The following is a 19,628-nucleotide window of genomic DNA, read 5'->3' as shown; positions in this document are numbered from 1 at the left end:
CTGCTAGCTCCTCGGCTGCACATAAACAACTCCTCATGCCTTTCCTTTATGCAAGTGTGTGACCCCTGTCTGCAACCTACGTCACTTTTCAACCAATACCAAGGCACCCATGGGTGGGGGAGCAAAGGGGGGTCACTCTCATGCCCCCCATAGAGCTATGACCTAGCATAGGGCCTCTGCTGTCCAGGACTTAACCAGGTCTAAAGTGGGGTTTGCAATGGGAAAACGCGTGTGATACAAAGTTACAAGACTTTTAAGATTAAACAAAAGTTTGATCATATAATAGCATCTGCCTTGGGGCATTATGGGACATAAAAGTACACTTGTTTTGCCCAAATGTGTAGCTTGTATAATGGGGGCATGTTAGCTCTATGCACACAGACAGATTTGGGGGGTCGCCAGAGCATATGGATAAAAAAATATCTATTATTATTATTATTATTATTATTATTATTATTATTATTATTATGGTATTGTAGCATACATGCTATTTTACCAGGGTGCTATTATTTGTTCTAAATGTGATCAGAATTATATAGGTTAATGTCCCTGTTTTTCCCATGGTCTGACCCAGACGGGGGTCACGATTCTAATGAACTGTTATAATGGGGGTCGCGGCTCCAAAAGGTTGAGAACCACTGGTCTAATTAGCTGTAGGCTACATGTAGGCTACTGTTAGGTCTCCTCTCCAGGCTGGAGGCTGACAGCTAACATAGCATACAGTCAGTCCTATTTTACTAAAAGGCTTTGATGGTGACATCTTCATTTCCACCTCATGTTTGTCAGTCTGAGTCTGGCCAAAACATAACCAGAGTAAAAGATCAGAAACAACAAAGCTGTGCTTCACCAAACCCGGGAGTAAACAGCGGGCAGTAGCGTGATGTCTAGGCCGACACACCCCCTCCAGGCGGCGGTAAACAAGCCGCGGCACTGCCCGGTGTCTGCGACAGATTACTGAGGGGCAGCCTTTCATTAGCGCTGACAGGCCGTCAGAACACATGCACACATGACATCTTCATCTGAGGCACACGTTACACGTCTCCCCCACACGTCCACACGTCTCTCCCACACGGCGCTCGCTCGGTCGTGTAGCTCACCTTGTTTGACACATTTGAAGCGGACCGGGTCTTTGCAGTGCTTGATGACGGCCAGCACGTCCCGGGTGGTCAGTCCGGCCACTGGCATGTCGTTGACCTCCAGCAGTAACTCATCCTGGGCCAGTTTGCCGCTCTGGATGAAGCCTTTCCCCTGCCTCACCTCGCCGAAGTACGGGAACTGGCCGTTCTCCGCGCCTCCCTTCAGCTCGAAGCCCAGCTCCCCGTCCTTCCCCCGGGTGACCACAGCTTCGTGGACTTTGTTGGTCCAGTGGTTTTTCTTCTTGAGGCTTTTAGACATCGTTAGGGCGAGTGTATGTCCGCGGGCTGGCCATACGACAGTCCTCCTAGCGTGTCATTCCCAGCCTTTGTGCGCGTAGCCTCACATCGGTCGTGGCTCCATCCTCGGCGGCTCACGCCAGGCGCAGTGTTCGAGAGAGAGAGCGGCTGAGTCGGCGGTGAAGACAGGAATTTTCCGAGTGCAGTCAGGCTCCCACAAAAACAGCACCGAGCGCTCAGACACTGGCGGATGACCCGGATGTGAAGCCTGAAGGAGGGGAGAGAAATGAATGGTTCTGGTTCGGCGTAAAAGGATGGAGAGGAGGCGCTTGACTCGCCAGGGGCGCTTCTTCAGGCTCACAAGGATCACAGCGTTATGCCATGTACACCCGAACTTTTGTTTAGTGTTTAAAGTCTGATTCGATCAAAACAACCCACTCCTTTGATTGCACCAGGCTAAAGGACTATGACTTATGTGCAGCTGTATTTATCCTCAGGTGATCCCTGACTGGATTAATATGGAGGCTTTGTAGAAATCGTTCGGTATTGTGAGGGAATTGTTGGGTAGATGGACTTGAGGGGGAATCGGAGTTGAAGAAGCAGTGGATGATAACCATAGAGGGAGGTAGAGCAGTGATGCAGAGGAATAGTGTAGGCTGGGCACTTGTGTGAAGCAGTGGTTTGTATGGGGGAACAGGAGGTGGATCAGGATGTCAGATCTATCTAATTAAGGTTTAAACAAGTACAATAATGGCTGATGTGATAGACAAAAACATAACTGTTTATAAAGAATGAATATAGCAGGAGCTAATTCAACGCTGGCAGATGTTTAACCTGATCATTATTTATTAGGGCCAGAATAGCATTCGGAATCAGATTGTTTTTATTGCCATTATTGGTGAACAGGTTCACAAAGTAGGAATTTTCTTCGGTTCAATCATGCAACATGAAACATATACACATATAACTTAGATCAATGATAAACCTAAAAAAAAAAAAAATTATAAGGGCCTACATGAAGTTGAACACACAATTTGACACAGAACAACAGTGTGAGTGTATTCACAGATGTGCAGGTGTATTAAGTGTGGACAGGCCACATTATTACATTCATGAGTCTGATACAGAGTTATTGGGTCTTTTTCCGTTCATGAGCCTGATGGCGGTGGACCGTAGCCTCCTGCCTGAGGGGAGAGGGGTGAATAGTCCATGTCCAGGGTGAGAAGGGTCAGCTGTAATCTGACGCCTTCGGGTCCTGGAGGTGAACAGGTCCTTGAGAGATGGGAGCTCTCAGAAGCTGCACAACCTAACTTCACATGTTTTTGACCTGAACCTAATGTTCCCCATGTTCTGAAAGAGAAGAAGTCGACCTTCGTGACAGTGTTTGTCCATTAATGACAGAGACATAAACTCAAAGTTGAAACATCTGTATTTTTGGTGCTTGTTACTACTATAGGATTAATCCCTATTCACAGAAATGTTACTCTAGATTTTCTTTCGGCTTTTCTGACATTGATTATCAAAAAAGGCTTATTTGAAATGTAAAAGTATATTAATTTTGCCTGGAGAAATACTTACAATCATTATAGTTAAGTGTAAAACAGTTTGCCTTTTATTTGTTATTTCAGCAGATTAAGATTTAAATGACCCACTGTCATTGTGATAAGACACTTAACAACTACTTTGAGGTTTTGCATATGATGTCATAGAGTAACAGCAGCAAATGGAGTCTCATTTCTGCAACGTTAATGCTCATTGATTTGCGACAAATTTTCAAAGTTGAAGGTTTTATTTCTATTGATTTAAAATGTGCATATCCTCTACAGGCAACATAACCAGTATTTAGAGGGAGAAAAGGGACAAAGTCATGTGACAGAAACCCATCTACAGAGTGTATGCTCTTATTTCAACAGAACTCATCGTGTGACATCACCTGCACACCCTCTTTACAGGTGCAGTTTGGCTTGGATACATTTAGAATACTCATGTTAGGCATTTGCATTCAGGTACGTTTACTCTTTCATCTGAGAGTTACTTTCCTAAAATCAAAGGAATATGTCACAGTACTCAGTCATTATATTTCACTTGCATAATCGTAACATTGAGAAGAAAGAAAAGATCAAAACCTCGGGGAAAAGTTACTCTGTCCTTCTGTGGGCTTTTCCAAAGTGCTTTTTGTTCACTTCTCATAAGTTCATTAATAAGTCCACTTATTTACTTAATAACAGGTGAGTAACATCTTCTTCATCAAAAGCCTCTTTTATCTATTAATATTATGCAAATCAATGTGAAAGTATCCTACGTATTCATAATACAAGGTACAAAGTAATGGAATATGTTGCTAAAGAGATTTAAAGGCCAAGTATTCTGTATCTAAATATAACTTGAATCCTTGACTTTATATGCTTCCAATATATCTTATTTCTTTTTTCTCTTTTCTTCAGCTTTGCAGAATCGGAATCCTGTTATTATGACGTGATCCGGGTCCAGCAGTGAATGACTTTTTCATAGACACGCTGCTATTTGAAGCCGGCAAAGTAACATTTCATTTAAGATTCATCACTCGAGTCAAAAGCCGCTGGTTCGGAGGCACAGAGGATGACAGTCACTCACTCGGTCACTCTGTTTTTAGTACACAGCTATATTCTCCATACAAAAACACGCGCGCAGCAGCCCGAGTGCATTTGCTCTCAGTAAATAATCCATGAGACGCGCAGATTCACTGGAAATGTCACTTCTCTACGTTACTTCGCTGTCTCCTTGGCATGTAGGTCATAGCAGCTCTGGGTGACACTAATTCTCCGCAGAAGGCCAATGGATTAGGGGGGAGCTTCAGAGCAAGTTAAAAAAAAGATAAAGACTTTTCAAAAAGACTTTCTGTATCCTATTGATGGTTTAAAGGGTGGGTCAAACCCTTTCCTTAAAGGGGGGGTATTATGCAAAATGGACTTTTTCAAGCTTTACATCATGTTATTAAGTCATTCCCTCATGAAAAACATGCCTGAAGTGTTGCCTTAGCACATTCACGTATTTTCGAGTAATCTGTAGAAACTCTGATGGCGGCCATTTTAGGGATAAAACGCCTGATTCCTTCAGGAAACGCCCTCGACCTCCAGGATACGCCTCCGACCTTTCGTCACCAGCCGAGTAACCAACCACTGCTCCTCAGCAGAACCCCCTCCCCGCAGTGTCTAGCCCTAAGATGTAAACAGAGTCATCATGGAGGATTAGCTTCATGTGTTGTGAACCGGAGTTACAGCAGACTTTTACAAAGACACACATCAGTGTTTCTGTTACCGAAACACCCAGGATTAAAACCGGTGACAAGAACACTTATTTCAGTGTCTGGTTCTGCGCTGGGCCTTGATGATGCACAGAGCCTCCGGAGAAAGCTAATGCTAAGCTAAACCTCGAGTCATCACGTGAAAACGAGAAATATGCACACATAAAGTCAATAAAACCACCACACACATAAAGAACCGTTTAACAATGATCACACACGGAGCCTGGCTTGTTGATTTGGAAGTTTATTGCTCACATTTCATCTACAATGGGTCATAGCCGAGTGGTTTTCTCCCGGAGCTAACAAGCTAGCCGCGACAAGCTAACGGGAAAATTCACTGAATACACGCAGCATATTATGCATTGAAAACGTCACTAAAACAGGCAACTGCTTGAAGCAGCCTTTATGACGATCACACACGGAGCCTGGCTTGTTGATTTCGTAGTTTATTGCTCACATTTCATCTACAGTGAGTCGTAGCCGAGTGGTTTCTCCCGGAGCTAAGGCACTATTAGCCGCGACAAGCTAACAACCTTCACCTTCACAACATTCATTGAAAACAGGCAGCATATTATGCACAAATAACGTCAATAAAGCAGCAACTACTCGAAGCAGCCTTTACAATGATCACACAATGAGCCTGGCTTTACACATTTGTGGTTTATTGCAGACTTTTCATCAACAATGAGCTGTAGTCGATTATAACAAGCTAACGGGGTAACCTCGAAAAACCATTGTCCACCTGCACAGATAATGTCCGTCTTTTGAATCGTATGGGCTCCTGCAGATCCTGGTGTCGTCCATGGGGGTATAGTTAGAGATCCATAGGGCATGGCAGATGCAAAGAGAGAGCCTCCAAACAGCAGTTATTTTTCAGGCAAGAGCCCCTTCCAAGCGTCCGGTGTGGAAGGTTCGTCTCCAAATAATATCCTGTGTGGCCATTGTTCACAAAGTGATAAACAGTAGCTCCTTTCCAACAATAAAAATTAAAATGCACCGATCGTAGTTTCAATACTGTTGAGACAAGCGGAGTCTTGTTGTGATGCCACAGACAGCGTGTGGAGGGGGCGTGTCGGAAAGGGTCAGAGGTTCTTAAAGAGACAGGGGCCTATTTCAAGTCATTTGCTACCGCCATTTTGAAAGAGCAATTTTATACAAGGCAGTTATTCTAATTTACTGCATTTACAGACCAACAGAAGGTTTGGTCATCATTGTAGTGTGCTATAGACTGGTGCTATGTGGCTGAAAAAAGCATAATACCCCCTCTTTAAGATGAGACCAGTGACCAGCCATTGTCATGTGAAAACGGCACAAATGTTCCTCTTGCTTGCTCTGGCCACCAGAGCTGAACCAGGAGAGGAGTACCTGTTTGGAGGAGTACCCCATTGTGCATGTTCTGGTAGAGTTTAGGAACTCTTCACAGAAAACCCCTCGATCCACACGTCACGGGAATGGAACCAGGGACCTTCAGTTTGTGAGATGAGGATTCTAACCGTCACAATGGCCAGTTACGTAAGACACTTCATCGTAACAGTTCTGTATCTATATCAGGATCAAAACACTTATCTCTTCCTTTGGTGACAAGACAAACACTGCCGACTGTTGTTTGAGTTTGGGGCCACCTAAATTTAGCCGTGATCGGAGCTGCTCACCAGCGGCTCTCCGTTTATTCGTTTATTCAGGACTGCCCTCTAGAATGGACAGGATCGATGTGGTTTTGGACTGACCACCTCCGATCTCATTTAGGACACGTGGAAGGATTGCACATTGAACATGAAGGGGAAGTGAACACTTTTTCAATATAGATTTTTTTTACTTTTGAAGTTAATTTTTGTGGGATGATCAAAAACATAAAACAATAACTATATATTTCAAACACATACTTTCACAAAGGGATAATAGCTGTGGGGATTATTCACTGTATATACAGTACGTACACCAGTGAAACAATATACCACTAAAAAAGGCTACAATCCGGCAGAGTGGCGTGTTTACATGCATGAGACGAAGAAAAGATGGAAACGGTTGACATGTTAATAATAATAATAATAATAATAATAATAATAATAATAATAATAACAATAATAATAATACATGTTGTGCTTACAATGCAATTGTAAATAGACATTATTTGTTTGAATTCCAGATTTCTTTGATTTTTAAATGAATGAAATAAATTTAAAAAAATGAAAAAATGAAATGAAATTGATGCTTTGGTAACACATTCAAGTTGAAGATATTATATTATTATATATATAATTTATTTGTATGACACATTTCATGTCAAGAGACAACAGTATGTGCCTCACAGCCTCACCACAGATTTAAACACACAATTTAAAAACAACTAAAGCACACGGTTTGTTCTCAATTTGATCCAAACAGAGGTACATTTAAGGCTTAAGGCTAATTTGTGCTTGGTCTCAGCCTGGTGGTGATCGGACTAAGCAAATATGTTTTGAGGTGGTTCTTAGTCAGGGGCGTTTCTAGGGGGTGGCCACCCCTGATTTCTACTGGGCCACCCCAGGTGTCACCCCACTCAGGGCGGCTACGTGAGGAAGAATATTTGTGACAGTTCTTCCTCATTACACACCCCTCCCCCACCCACAAAATCATCAGAAGAAGGATTTTGTTAAGCAGCGCTAACTTATTAGATAGATAGAATACAAAGTAAACACAATGATTACGTGACAAAATCCAATCCATTAGTTAGTCAGACCAGCTTGGATTTTTGGTGGGTTGGTCCAGTGGAAATTTCACCTCAGAAATATTAAGTGCCATTTAAACCAAACTTTGTTGTGCTGCTTTTGCCTGCTTGTTTTTTGTTTGTTTTTATTCAGCACATATCAAATGAATTAAATTAGACCTAAACATAAAAATCTGGCATCGAGCTCAGTATCTTCACTGTTGGCAAAATGAACTAAGGTCACATTATTTACTGCACACTGCGTTAACAATCATTATGCAAAGTGTATTTCAGTGTCAAAAAAGGTAAAAGAAAAAAATGTTTTTCTCAGACAATCTCAGATTATTCGTTGTCAGGTTAAGCCCAGTTAAGAGGAAAACTGCCGAAAAAGGATGTTCCACATTATTAAGCAGACCATCATTTTCAAGCAAAATGGGAAAGAAAAAGGATCTCTGCTGTATGAAAACTTTGATATTTCATGAAAGATTAAGCTTAATCATCGTACAGATAAGAGATTTGTGGCTGATTCAGAGCACACACAAAGGTTTGTGCAGATAAAGGCACAATAAGGACTGGTTTCTGCTAGACAAACACATCAGATGAATAGAACAGCTGCTACAAAGCAGCAAACAGGTATTTGAAGCTGTTGGTGCCTCTGGAGTCTTCCGAACATTAAGGTGTAGGACCCTCCAGAGGCTGCAGTTGTGCATAAACCTTCTATCCGGCCTCCCCTAAACTGTTCATTGAAGCTCATGAACAGAAACGGCTGCAGTGGCTCAGAAATACATGAAGACAGTCAGTTGTTTACTGATGAGTGCCGTGTAACCCTGGATGGTCAGATGAATGGAGTAGTAAATCTAAACTGGAGCGCTGGTCACATCTCCAAATATTGCTCTGGAGTCGAATTAATATAATTAAAATGAGTATACTGTACTTCCAGCAGTCAATTACATATTGAAAATGATGCCCGTTAAGAAATTGCATACAACAATCTCATGTTTTATATGGCGTGGAAAAACTGCTAGATGTTCTTATCCAAGGTTGTCTAACTACACTGCGTTCCAAATTATTGGGCAAATTGTATTTTTGTGTCAAAAAGGTAAAAAAAATATAATAAATTAATGAAACTCATGGATGGTATTGTGTCTCGGGGCTCTTTGAATCACTGACATTTATCTCAGAGACCTGTGAAGAATAGTTTTTAAGTTAAGCCCAGTTAAGGGAAAAACTACTGAAAAAGGGTGTTCCACTTTATTAAGCAGATCATCATTTTCAAGCAATAAGGGAAGGAAAAAGGATCTCTCTGCTGATGAAAAGTGTGAAATAGTTGAATGCCTTGGTCTACGTATGAAAACCTTCGATATTTCATGAAAGATTAAGCATAATCATCATACAGATAAGAGATTTGTGGGTGATTCAGAGCACACATGGGTTTGTGCAGATAAAGGCACAATATGGATGGTTTCTGCCAGACAAACAGATCAGATTAAGAGAACAGATGCTACAAAGCAGCAGACAGGTATTTGAAGCTGCTGGTGCCTCTGGAGTCTCCCGAACATCAAGGTGTAGGACACTCCAGAGGCTGCAATTGTGCATAAAACTTCTATCCAGGCCTTCCCTAAACTTCTAATTGAAGCTCATGAACAGAAACGGCTGCAGTGGCTCAGAAATACATGAAGACTCATTTTCAAACAGTCTTGTTCACTGATGAGGCCGTGTAACCCTGGATGGTCAGATGGATGGAGTAGTGGATAGTTGGTGAATGGCCACAATGTCCCAACAAGGCTGTGACGTCAGTAAAGAGGTAGCAGAGTCATGTTTTGGGCCAGAATCATGGTGAGAGAGCTGGTTGGCATCTTTAGGCCCTTTTAGGCTCCCTCAAGGTGTGAAAATTACCTTTGAAAAATATGTGGAGTTTCTGACTGACCACTTTCTTCTATGGTACAAAAAGAAAAGCCGTGCTTTCCCAAACAAGATCATCTTCATCATAACAACGCATGTCCTGCTGTAAAGAATACCTCTGCATCACTGGCTGCTATGGTTATAAAAGAAGAGAAACTCATGATGGGGACCCCCTCCTCCCCTGACCTTAACCCTGTTGAGAACCTTTGGAGCCTCAACAAAAAAAACATCTATGAGGGTGGGAGGCAGTTTTCATCCAAACAGCAGCTCTGGGAGGCTATTCTAACATCCTGCAAAGAAATCCAAGCAGAAACTGTTCGAAAACTCACAAGTTTAATGGATTTAAGAATTTTGAAGCTGCTATCACACTGTGGGCCCGATCTTGTGCATCAAAACGGAGACGATAGCGTGACATTTTGCGCTCAGTCGGAGCGCACTTTGTGATCTTGCCACTCCAGACTTAGCGCATTTACGTGGGTGGAGACACACATTTTCCTCCAACCAGATCGACTCCGCGTCCAGGAGAGTGGTTGTGTGGGGTGAACATGTGCTTTTGTTTTGCTTCGCGTTCACGCCGAGCGCGGCCGATCCGCGCCACAGCGGACGCTGTAGCTCTTTTTATCTCGAGACGTGAACATGGTTTAGCTCACGATGGGGCAAATAAAGTTTTTAGTTTGACCCGTGAGAGCCTAAGGCTTAAGAAAGAACGCAAGACAGCGCCATGTAAACGAGGAAGTGAATGTCAGCCGTGTTTCCATCAGTGCAGTCACCTCCTCTTGTGACGCCCCCTCACTGGTGGCGGAGGCGAATGGCACATATAGCGCCGCCACTCGGAAAATAATTCGCCAAGAGCCTGCGCCGCCCCGTGCGCCGCCACAAGATCTGGCCCAAGGGCTCCTATGGTAAAATATAACTTCACCTGTTCATATTTTTATTTTATTTAAATAGCTTTTGATTTCAGTAAATATGACTTGCACTCCTAGTGCTACAAATTCAACAAATGACCATTTTCAGTTAATTACAAGCTTTAAAATGTATTGAAACGATGAGTTGCATAATAATTTGGAACAGTAGATTTTGAGGTTTTTACTATATTCATTTTTGAAAAAAATACTGTTATCACTGGGAAATTTCAACCACATTTAAATGATCCTCTAGCAGTTAAAGACTTGAAAATTATGCTGACTCTCATTTGAGCTGACAATTTAGAAAATCTTAGAAAAATGTCATTTGCATAATCATTTGGAACGCAGTGTAAAGGAGGACTACAGCTGCCAAACTTCCAACATTACTTTCTCTCTTTTGGCTGCGAACAAGCGAGCCAGGTGTTCCACCCCACTAATATAAAAGAACCTGCAAATGGAATTGGATATTGAGGTGGGGAGCCTATACTACATCAAAAAGTTACCAAGTGAATTAAAACAAAGCCCTATTGAAGCCACCTTTAATATCTTAAAATCATGTCAAAAAATCCTTGGAATGAATTCAGCTACATCTGTGAATCAGCCTCTTTGGTATAATCAGGCATTACTCAGCTTCAAGATATCATTCATGAGAACTCCTTTTGCTAAACTAGTCGATCAATATAACATTTCCAAAAATAACTTCTTAAATTTAATATCTCTAAAATTGCTGTAAAAAAAATGTGTATCTTTTGTAAACATGACTTCATCAATTGGAGGATGTACTTTTCAATCATTATGAAACCAAGAAAACAGTAATACATGATAATACATAGAATTATAAATGAACATCATACTAAGAATACAAATGATATATTTATTAGGAAATGGACCAATGATCTAAACATTCATGATTTATGATATCTGGAAGAACGCCAAGCCACCTTTTAGATGCAGCAAAAATAAGCTGAGTCAATTTAAAATCTTGAACAGGTTGTATTACACACCTTCCCAATAGTTTAAAATGGGTCCAAAACATACTAATATATGCATAAAATCAGGTCAGGCAGCTGAGGGAACCTTTGTTCATCTATTATGGAAAAGTCAAAGGATAAATGAGTTATGGACAAAAACAACAAACGAAGCCTAAATATGGAAATGCCAGTGACTCCACAAATCAATCTAGTAATGTTTCATCAATGAAGAAGAATGCATTTTTGTCATTATGCATCAAAAAACAAAAGAATAATATTGTAAAAATGGATAGATAATGACAGTCCGACTCATTATGACTGGTTCGCACAAGTTACGGAGACAATATCAGTAGAAAAAACAGCTTTTAGATTATCTTGAAACGTGGGATCCATTATATGAATTTGTTTTGAGTGTTGAATGAATATATATACATTTTTCTTTCTTTGTTTGGTTTTTGTGTGAATGGAAATGTCCTGTCAATATTGATATTATTATTATTTGTAAATATTGTTATATAGTTAGCGGATAGAAGTAACGGAAAGACATGAAAGTCATTATAGCATTGATAGTGAAAAGTTTTTTTATTTAACTGTGTATGTATGTATGTATGTATGTATGTATGTACACACATTGTGACATGGCTGGAACATGTAGGGGGAGGAAAATACTTAGTTTTGACATTTTTAAACTTTGTATAGTCCCTTTAAGTAGATATATATATATATATATATATATATATATATATATATATATATATATATATATATATATATATATATATATATATATATATATATATATATATATATATATATATATATATATATATATATATATATATATATATGACATGACGAGTGGTATAGGTATGTTTAAATTAAATGCCAGACAACGCCATCCAGTAAAACTGGAAAAAATGTGCTTTAAGGCACACAGGTTCGACCCATAAGGACAGAGGCAGCATGTTCCTTTTTCACAGTTTAGTTTATTTTTCTATGTTGTACTTTATCATTCTGTTCGCTTCATACTTTTCGTTCACGCTAGACATTTCACAATGTTACATTCAGTTGAACAGTTTCACTTTAAGTCTGTCGGTTCACAGTATTTTCGTTTGGTCACAGTAGCTTTCAGTAGTACAAACAAAACGAAAACATGACAACAAGAACAAGGCAAAGCAAGACAGCAGCATTGGGTCCACCTAAACGTAAATACAAAGAAAGTTAGCTGCGGAACAGTCCTCTTACAAAAGGCTAACCACGAGGCAAGGCAAGCCTACCGTCGCACGCCCACATCGAACTCCACCCGGCCGGTGCGGTGCTTCGATAGCCTCCCGGTTACGCGAGGGCCCCAGCAGACCCCGGACCAAACACGTCGGGAGAGCCATGCGGACGCCATGGAGTGGTGCGCCTTAAACAAACAGCCACCCGCGACGCTAAAATACAACTTGCGTTAGCGGCTAAACCAATAATGAAAAGAGGACGAACGAACCATAGCTACCTGCACCCGTAGAACATCGCGCACAGCCTCTGGGCCAGCCCAACCAGGCCGGAGGACGCCAGGGAGGAAGACAGAGGAAGTGCGTGTGAACCAGGGTGGGCTTTTATACTTTTTACGCGCTGGCGCCATCTGCTGTTCATTAGTTATTTTAAAATACATTAAGTTTAATTGGATTAAAATGCATAAAACTGATTATGCCACATATATATATAAGAAACAGAAAAAGATGAACGGAGTAGTGGATGGTTGATGAATGTCCCACAATTCCCATAAAACATATTGGTATTATTCACTAAGGGACACACTTGTCAGGTGAACCGACTTTAAGATGAATATGGCCAGATAACAGATGCTTAGATTCAATGTTTGTGGATTTTCTGTTTGAAACAGTGACTCGGCCCCAGCCTGCCATGTGAAGTTCTGATATCAAACTCTAGAAGGCTGTGACCACAGCTCACAGTGAGCCTAAAGGTGTTCACACAGGCTTTAATTACCTCCTTTCTTTGTTTGTCTGTGCTCTCTGGATACAGCCGGCTATGGTTTTATGTTTTCATTATAGGAAATAAAAGTACTGAGCAACGGAGAGCAGGCTGCCAACGACAGAAGGCAAAAACACAATAACACGCGACAGGCTGCGCACTCCGAGGCTGAGCTTCAGCGGAGCTTATACAGATTTAGCCTGCTCCCATGCATTTGTGCACAATGGGAAATGCTTGCTGATTTGTTTTTGTAGTAACAGTGAGGTTTCCAGTATTCTGCCCCTGCTCATGAACCTTTATGTCACAATGCTGATATCACCTCCTGAGGCAAAGCCATGCAGCTTTAGAAATGAGGATTTTAAAGTGCACACATTTTGATTCAGAATCGTTAAGGTCCCACTCGATTGATCGATAAAAGCACATCTTTGTCACTGAAGTCAGTGCAGCTTCTTTGGGTCATGCTAACTGGTTCTGAAGTGTTAAACTGGAATTAGCTTGAGTGCAAGTGCAATAGAAAGTTGATGGAACATTGGACAAGTCAGCAGCGAGGACCAGGAGGACCAGGAGGACCAGGAGGACCAGGAGAGGGGACAAAAGTTTTTCTTATAGTAGGTATTTTACTGCCCCGCCTCCTCCAATTGCACGCTGCATCCTGCAAGTTACTATTTTTAAAACACAATGCAGAGCGAACACCACTGTTACACTAACAGCTGCAAAGATAGCGGATCTCCATGGTAACTGTAGATTTTCTGATCTAAGGTCTAGTACGAAAATCTGAAATCTTTACTTTTGTGGTTCCAGAATATGCTAGTTATCACCTTCGCTGTTTATGTTGAAGAAATAAGACAATTAGCACCTTTTGAACAAAAAATCCCAACTACTTGTACCATTTTGTATTCTATACCTCACTATTGTATTTATACCATTGCTAAACTATTAAAGCTAATTGCATATTTCCTGTAGTTATGACTTTAACTGAGCAGAGCTACTGCATTCCTGATTTCTTTCTTTCTCTATAGTACGGTCGACCTAAAGGGATTCATTGTGAATCTGACCGCTGCACTCTACGGCGCTCTGAGAGCGGCTGAAACAGGTGGTCTCAGAGCGGCTGTGCTGTGAATGTGGCCGACCTCAGCCCGAACTACGCTCGCTTCGATGCTTCTTTTTTGCATGAAGAAAGAATGAATCAGCGCTGCATGAGGACGTTTGGATTCCTGCTCTGACGAGGCAAAATGGATCAACTTTAAATCATCAAGATACGCCTCTCTTTCCCTTCCTGCTGCAGTGAAACTTTGCTCTTCGTGAGTTGATTAGCTATATCAGCCTCACGAGGGAGAGGAGGGACCACATACACTTCTCCTTTAAAGGGCAAAAAGGCGGGAAGCCGCTGGCTCTGGAGCTAGTCCATGCACCGAAAATGCTTCCACTATTTCGGGCTGATATGCAAAAACAAGCGTGGTTAAAAATGTTTCACCTGCCCCAGCGTTGTCACATGGGTCAATTTTTAGAAAAAGTAAAACTCTTTGGAGCCACCCCAGCCACAAGGGGGTGGTATTACAGCAATGTCAGGTCCCCGCCATAAGGACCTTAGAGAAGCACGTCCCTCGCCCATTAAATTATAATAGTGTCAAATGTGGTGTATAGAATAGAATATATGTATAATCATTTCATAATTTTGAGTAGATTTTATTCCTGATTCCTGAATGTTAAACCCAATTTTGTTCCTTTGAAAAATGAATTGATGTCCATATAATGACGTTAAAACTGTCTGAGCTGATGCCCTCGTTATTGTAATACAAATATTGTTTTTCTTTTGTACAGCTTAGATTTATTTTTCTGTACAACAGTCATGTATATTGCCTTTTTCATTCAGACTTTGCAAAAAAAGTTCAGTTGTTGGATCTTCAAAATTGTACCCGATTTTCTGAAATCATTTCCACCGTGTGTGCTCACTGCAGTGTGCCATGTTTCCTCTTCATCAGTTCACACATAAAGACATGACATGAAATGTAATTGGTGAAGCTTAAAGATGGAGCAACGAGTAAAAGTACTGTATAATAAGAAGTACAGTTAAATGTCAAAAAGTGAGTCGAGTTGATTTCAAATCCTGGACTAATTAATTACAGATATGAACCATAAACTAAACATGAGCTCAGTGTAAAAATATAAATGTCACATGACCACAATGTAAACAGTGACCAGTGGCTCGTGATCTTTCCATCCATATCCAGCCACAACATTTGTGAAAACATTTTCTCCAGCTCGGCCCCTTCACTCCAGTCGTGATGGTTTATTAATCGCCAGATAAAAGACGGAGCTGCCGTTACACAGACTTTCAAAGCGTTTGAGGAGGACGAGCTTCACTTGGAGCTGGTTCTCCCTGGTCGCTCTGTTTGATCCAGCAGTAACTTGGCCTCCTTCCCTCGGCTCGTTTCCTGTGTCCTCAAGTCAGTGCATTTGGAACATTCTGGAGACACAGAAACCATCCTGGAATTCTCATGTCCGTGTTTGTCCTACTGTAAAGTGCTTTACGATGGCACAGCAGTTAGCTCCCTCTCACAGCAGGGTCTTAGGCCCTCTCTCTTCCCTGGGGTGAGCGTGTTCTCCTTGTTCCCGAGTTAGTTTATCTGGGTTACTTGGCTTCTCCAACCACAACAAACATGTTCAATAGGGTTCCCTAAGACCAGGACTGAAAGCCCAGAAAAAAAAAGAAAAAAAAAAAAAAATGAAATGTGAAATTTCTTTTCCACTTTGAATAAAAGATAAATAAAATAAAATCCAGTTATTCATTGACAACACACTCGGCGGTTGTAAGCAGTACTGTAGCCACAGCTGCCCTGGACACGTGGCAGCCAATCTACTCCACTGGACCCTCCTCGTCTGTTGGATCAGTAGCTGAGACCCTGTACCTTGTCCAGACCTGCGTAAGTTTAACCCTGAGGTGGGGATCATTATTCCTGGCTCAGATGACCTTTCTGGTGGACAGTGCAGCATGTCTGAAATAAAAAATAGCCCGAGTGACAGTTGTGGAGCTATTTCTGCGCATTTCTCAGTTTTTCCATTTGCTGATCAAATACAATCCAGTCCAGATAAGTCACACTGGTTTTCAGCAGACGTGGTTTTGTAAGATGATTTAGGACCATGTTGATGTTGGATCCAAACATCACATTGGTTTTGTTCAATCAGGACAAATGGCCAAATGTTGGCTTTTGCATTTGATCAGATATTTTCGCAGTTGCCACTAATGTCCACCAGAGGGCGGCAGATGCACATTCCCCTGGAAAACGAGATGGTTTCCCTTTCCATACATGGAATTTCATTAAATGAAAAAGCCATAGAGTTGTCTGAGAAGAAAGAGAAAAGAAAGGCACTTTATTACTAGGTGTTTTTGGAAGCTTTTGTACCGTTTCAGGACACCAGACACATCACAGTATCACTGTGATGTTGAGACAGTAAACGCTTATCAGGAGGATTTCCAACATATACTGTTAAAGATTTTGTGTTTATATTTATAAAGATGGGTTTGTGGTCCATTTTGTTTATAATGCAGATGTCAGGGTGAAAGCATTTGGAGAAGGACCTCATCAAGCTGTGCTATGACAGTTACACAATCATGTTTGATTATGGAGAACAATGTTACTGGAGCCCATTAAGTAGTAAACTTAATTTAAAGTGAGCATTCAAACTGCATACTCATGCATGTATTAACATGCACGAGTCCTGTATGCTCATTAATGCACTGACCCCACCTAAACAAACTACCCGGGTCTCTACGAGGACTGGGCCAAAATGTCTGATCGAATGATCGCAATCATTTTTGCTGCTATACCACACGTATCAATACTTTATCATGTATCGCAATACTTTCAATACTTGTGTCTGGAGCCATTTTTATCTTCACTCCTTTGTTTTCCAGTAACAGCACTTTGCATCACTGAATCAAAGATCATTGATGGACAAATGAAGGACAAAGGAGGTGTTTGTTACACAGGATGCCATGGTTTTACCACAGCACCTCTTTTATTAGCAAAAAGACGGATATTAGTCCATAACGTCCCCATCCAATGGAAACTGGGTGTTGGGGTGTGTGGGATATGTAACTGGAACCATTATAGCTCATACACAAGTGTGCACAGATCTAATGATCTACTGTCTGCTCCAAGGCCTTTGGCATGCTCCCCTCAAAAGCTCTTCCCCACAGTATGACTCTGATCAGGAATGTAACTATGGCAGCGCACCAACACTGCACTTGGAAATCTGTGATAGAGATCATTTTCTTTTTGGTCAAATAGAAAAATAAAACTTCAAAAGAGGCTGACTAGCTGGTTAAAATAGTCCCTTTTGTTTGGGTGAACACATTCATTCACACTCTCACAAACTTTCTGTTTAGAGTTCTCGCAGGCTCCACAGTATACCAGAATGAAAACGGTCGAAAAGTAACTGTCAAACTTGTTATGGAGACAAGAAGAAAAGATTGATATTATGAACAAGTGGGACTTTAAAAGAAAAACATGAAAACCCAACAAAAAGAAAACACGGCAACAAAGGCATGCAAGGCACAAGCACAAACGACAGTATGTGCTCTTAAAAGAAAACTAAAAAGCCATTTGTAGTACATAAGAATTCAAATAACCAGTAATACAAGCACAGTTTTAAGTGTGGAAAAATTGCCGACCTTTAGACGGATGTACAAATATTTTACACAAATTTCTTCTACACATCTAGAGATGCACATAAGTTAATAAGAGGTTAAAAGTGACATTCTCTGCAGTGTCCAAGAAGATCCCTCTGCTCAAACTCCGGATGAAGAAAGACAAACACTGCACAAGAGAAAAGAGGAAAAACATTAGCATTAAAATACATTGTCTGGTGAACATTGAGAGATACCATTTGGATTTCATGAAAAAGAACCTTCCTGAACACCAAAGCCTGATCAGTAATGTTCTGCATCTGAAGAAAAAGTCCACTGTCTACCATGGGAATAAGCTTGGCAAACAGCTGATCATTGTCGCGTGGCTGATGGCGTGAGTTTTGGAGCAAGAGCGACGGAACGAACGTTGAAGTAAATACCTGAAACTAGACACCTAAAGTGCCCCAACATCTGTGGAAGTATCCGAAGAGTACCGTTATTGAAAGTGTTCCGAAGTGTAACTGCCCCCCACATTCAGGACTTTTCTGTGCAAGGGACAGTCATTTTCTCTCAGATCGACTTGATGAGGAGCCCCAAGTGCATCATGTCACTGGACAGTCTGAGCTTTTGATGATGCCGTTTGGCCTGCAGGGGGCAGCACCAGTGTGAACCCTGATTGTTTCAGCTTGTAGGCTGTAGGCTGTAGGCTGAAACAATCAAAGCTCGAAGGTCCCGGGTTCCATTCCCACCTGGACGGGGCCTTTCTGTGTGGAGTTTGCATGTTCTCCCCATGTATACGTAGGTTAGTGGTAGGTTATAAAAACATGTGCAATAGGTTAATCCTCCAGCCAGGTGTTTCTGACCACCAGCCTGGCTCCACATCATGGAGATGGGTCCCTGAGCGCCGGCCCATGGGTGCGTAGGGTCCCCTTTGCCCCTTTTCCCTCTGTAGAAGAACCACACAGTGATGGAGCTGGTCAGGATGCTCTCTATAGTCCCTCTGTAGAAGAACCACACAGTGATGGAGCCGCTCAGGATGTTCCCTATAGTCCCTCTGTAGAAGAACCACACAGTGATGGAGCTGGTCAGGACGCTCTCTATTGTCCCTCTGTAGAAGAACCACACAGTGATGGAGCTGCTCAGGATGTTCTCTATAGTCCCTCTGTAGAAGAACCACACAGTGATGGAGCCGCTCAGGATGTTCCCTATAGTCCCTCTGTAGTAGAACCACACAGTGATGGAGCTGGTCAGGAGGCTCTCTATAGTCCCTCTGTAGAAGTTGGACAAAACGGAGGCTGGGACTCTGGCTCTTCTCAACTTGCGGAGAAAGTAGAGACACTGATAACTTTTCTTGACCAGTGATGTAGTGTGCATGGTCCAGGAGAGCTTCTCTGTGATGTGCACACCCAGGAACTTAGTGCTGGTCACCCTCTCCACTGCAGCACCGTTGATTGTTCAAGGACCCGCGCTCTTCAAAAGTCCCCAGCAACCTCTAAGTCGGCCAATCATGCTTTGTTTTATTCTTTATCTACGTGTATAGCAGTGGTTTCGCTCGGGATAATTTCTCTCCTTCATTTTGAAGGACAGGGTTGAAAAAAATCTGTCATGAGCAATTTTTATCCTTCATGAATTAATCTCTCATAAGCGTCTTTCTTTTTCTTTTAAAAAAAAATAAATGTATATATATAGGCTGCATATTATTTATGTTAGTAAAAATGTGAGATTGCAGGATAAATGGAGCTAAACTAAACCTGATCTGAACAGTCATGGTTCATTTTGCATCAGAAATGTGCATAAACTCGTGCGTAAAAGTCTCAGAGGAGGACGACTTTCAGAGCGTCACCTGCTCATCAATATCAAGGCTCAGATTACGCTCATACAAATGTTAAGTGGAGCTTATT

General features: G+C 41.6%; 2 protein-coding genes and 1 long non-coding RNA gene across 7 annotated transcripts in view; all 3 read right to left on the bottom strand.

Annotated features, from left to right (window-relative positions):
• Positions 1 to 1,688, bottom strand: part of magi2b (membrane associated guanylate kinase, WW and PDZ domain containing 2b) — a 173,466-nt gene extending 171,778 nt beyond the window's left edge. For all 5 annotated transcript variants that reach the window (XM_079568557.1, XM_079568559.1, XM_079568558.1 and 2 more), the window contains exon 1: positions 1,098 to 1,688. In XM_079568557.1, the coding sequence (XP_079424683.1) occupies positions 1,098 to 1,395 (298 nt within the window). In that variant the 5' untranslated portion in view covers positions 1,396 to 1,688. The remainder of the gene's footprint in view (positions 1 to 1,097) is intronic.
• Positions 1,689 to 12,211: 10,523 nt separating this feature from the next.
• On the bottom strand, positions 12,212 to 12,769 carry LOC306971763. The gene is made up of 3 exons (XR_013793473.1): positions 12,619 to 12,769; positions 12,398 to 12,553; positions 12,212 to 12,319 (listed from the first exon to the last, which is right to left on the bottom strand). It is a non-coding gene; the product is annotated as an uncharacterized lncRNA (long non-coding RNA).
• A 4,312-nt stretch (positions 12,770 to 17,081) lies between these two features.
• Positions 17,082 to 19,628, bottom strand: part of LOC306972089 (guanine nucleotide-binding protein G(i) subunit alpha-1) — a 20,121-nt gene continuing 17,574 nt past the window's right edge. Inside the window, exon 9 of the mRNA XM_079568566.1 lies at positions 17,082 to 17,917. The gene's annotated coding sequence lies outside the window, so the exon portion shown is untranslated. The remainder of the gene's footprint in view (positions 17,918 to 19,628) is intronic.

The sequence above is a fragment of the Gobius niger genome, assembly GCF_951799975.1.
Source record: "Gobius niger genome assembly, chromosome: 12".
NCBI classification, from domain to species: domain Eukaryota; kingdom Metazoa; phylum Chordata; class Actinopteri; order Gobiiformes; family Gobiidae; genus Gobius; species Gobius niger.
This window is presented reverse-complemented; position numbering and strand designations above follow the sequence as displayed.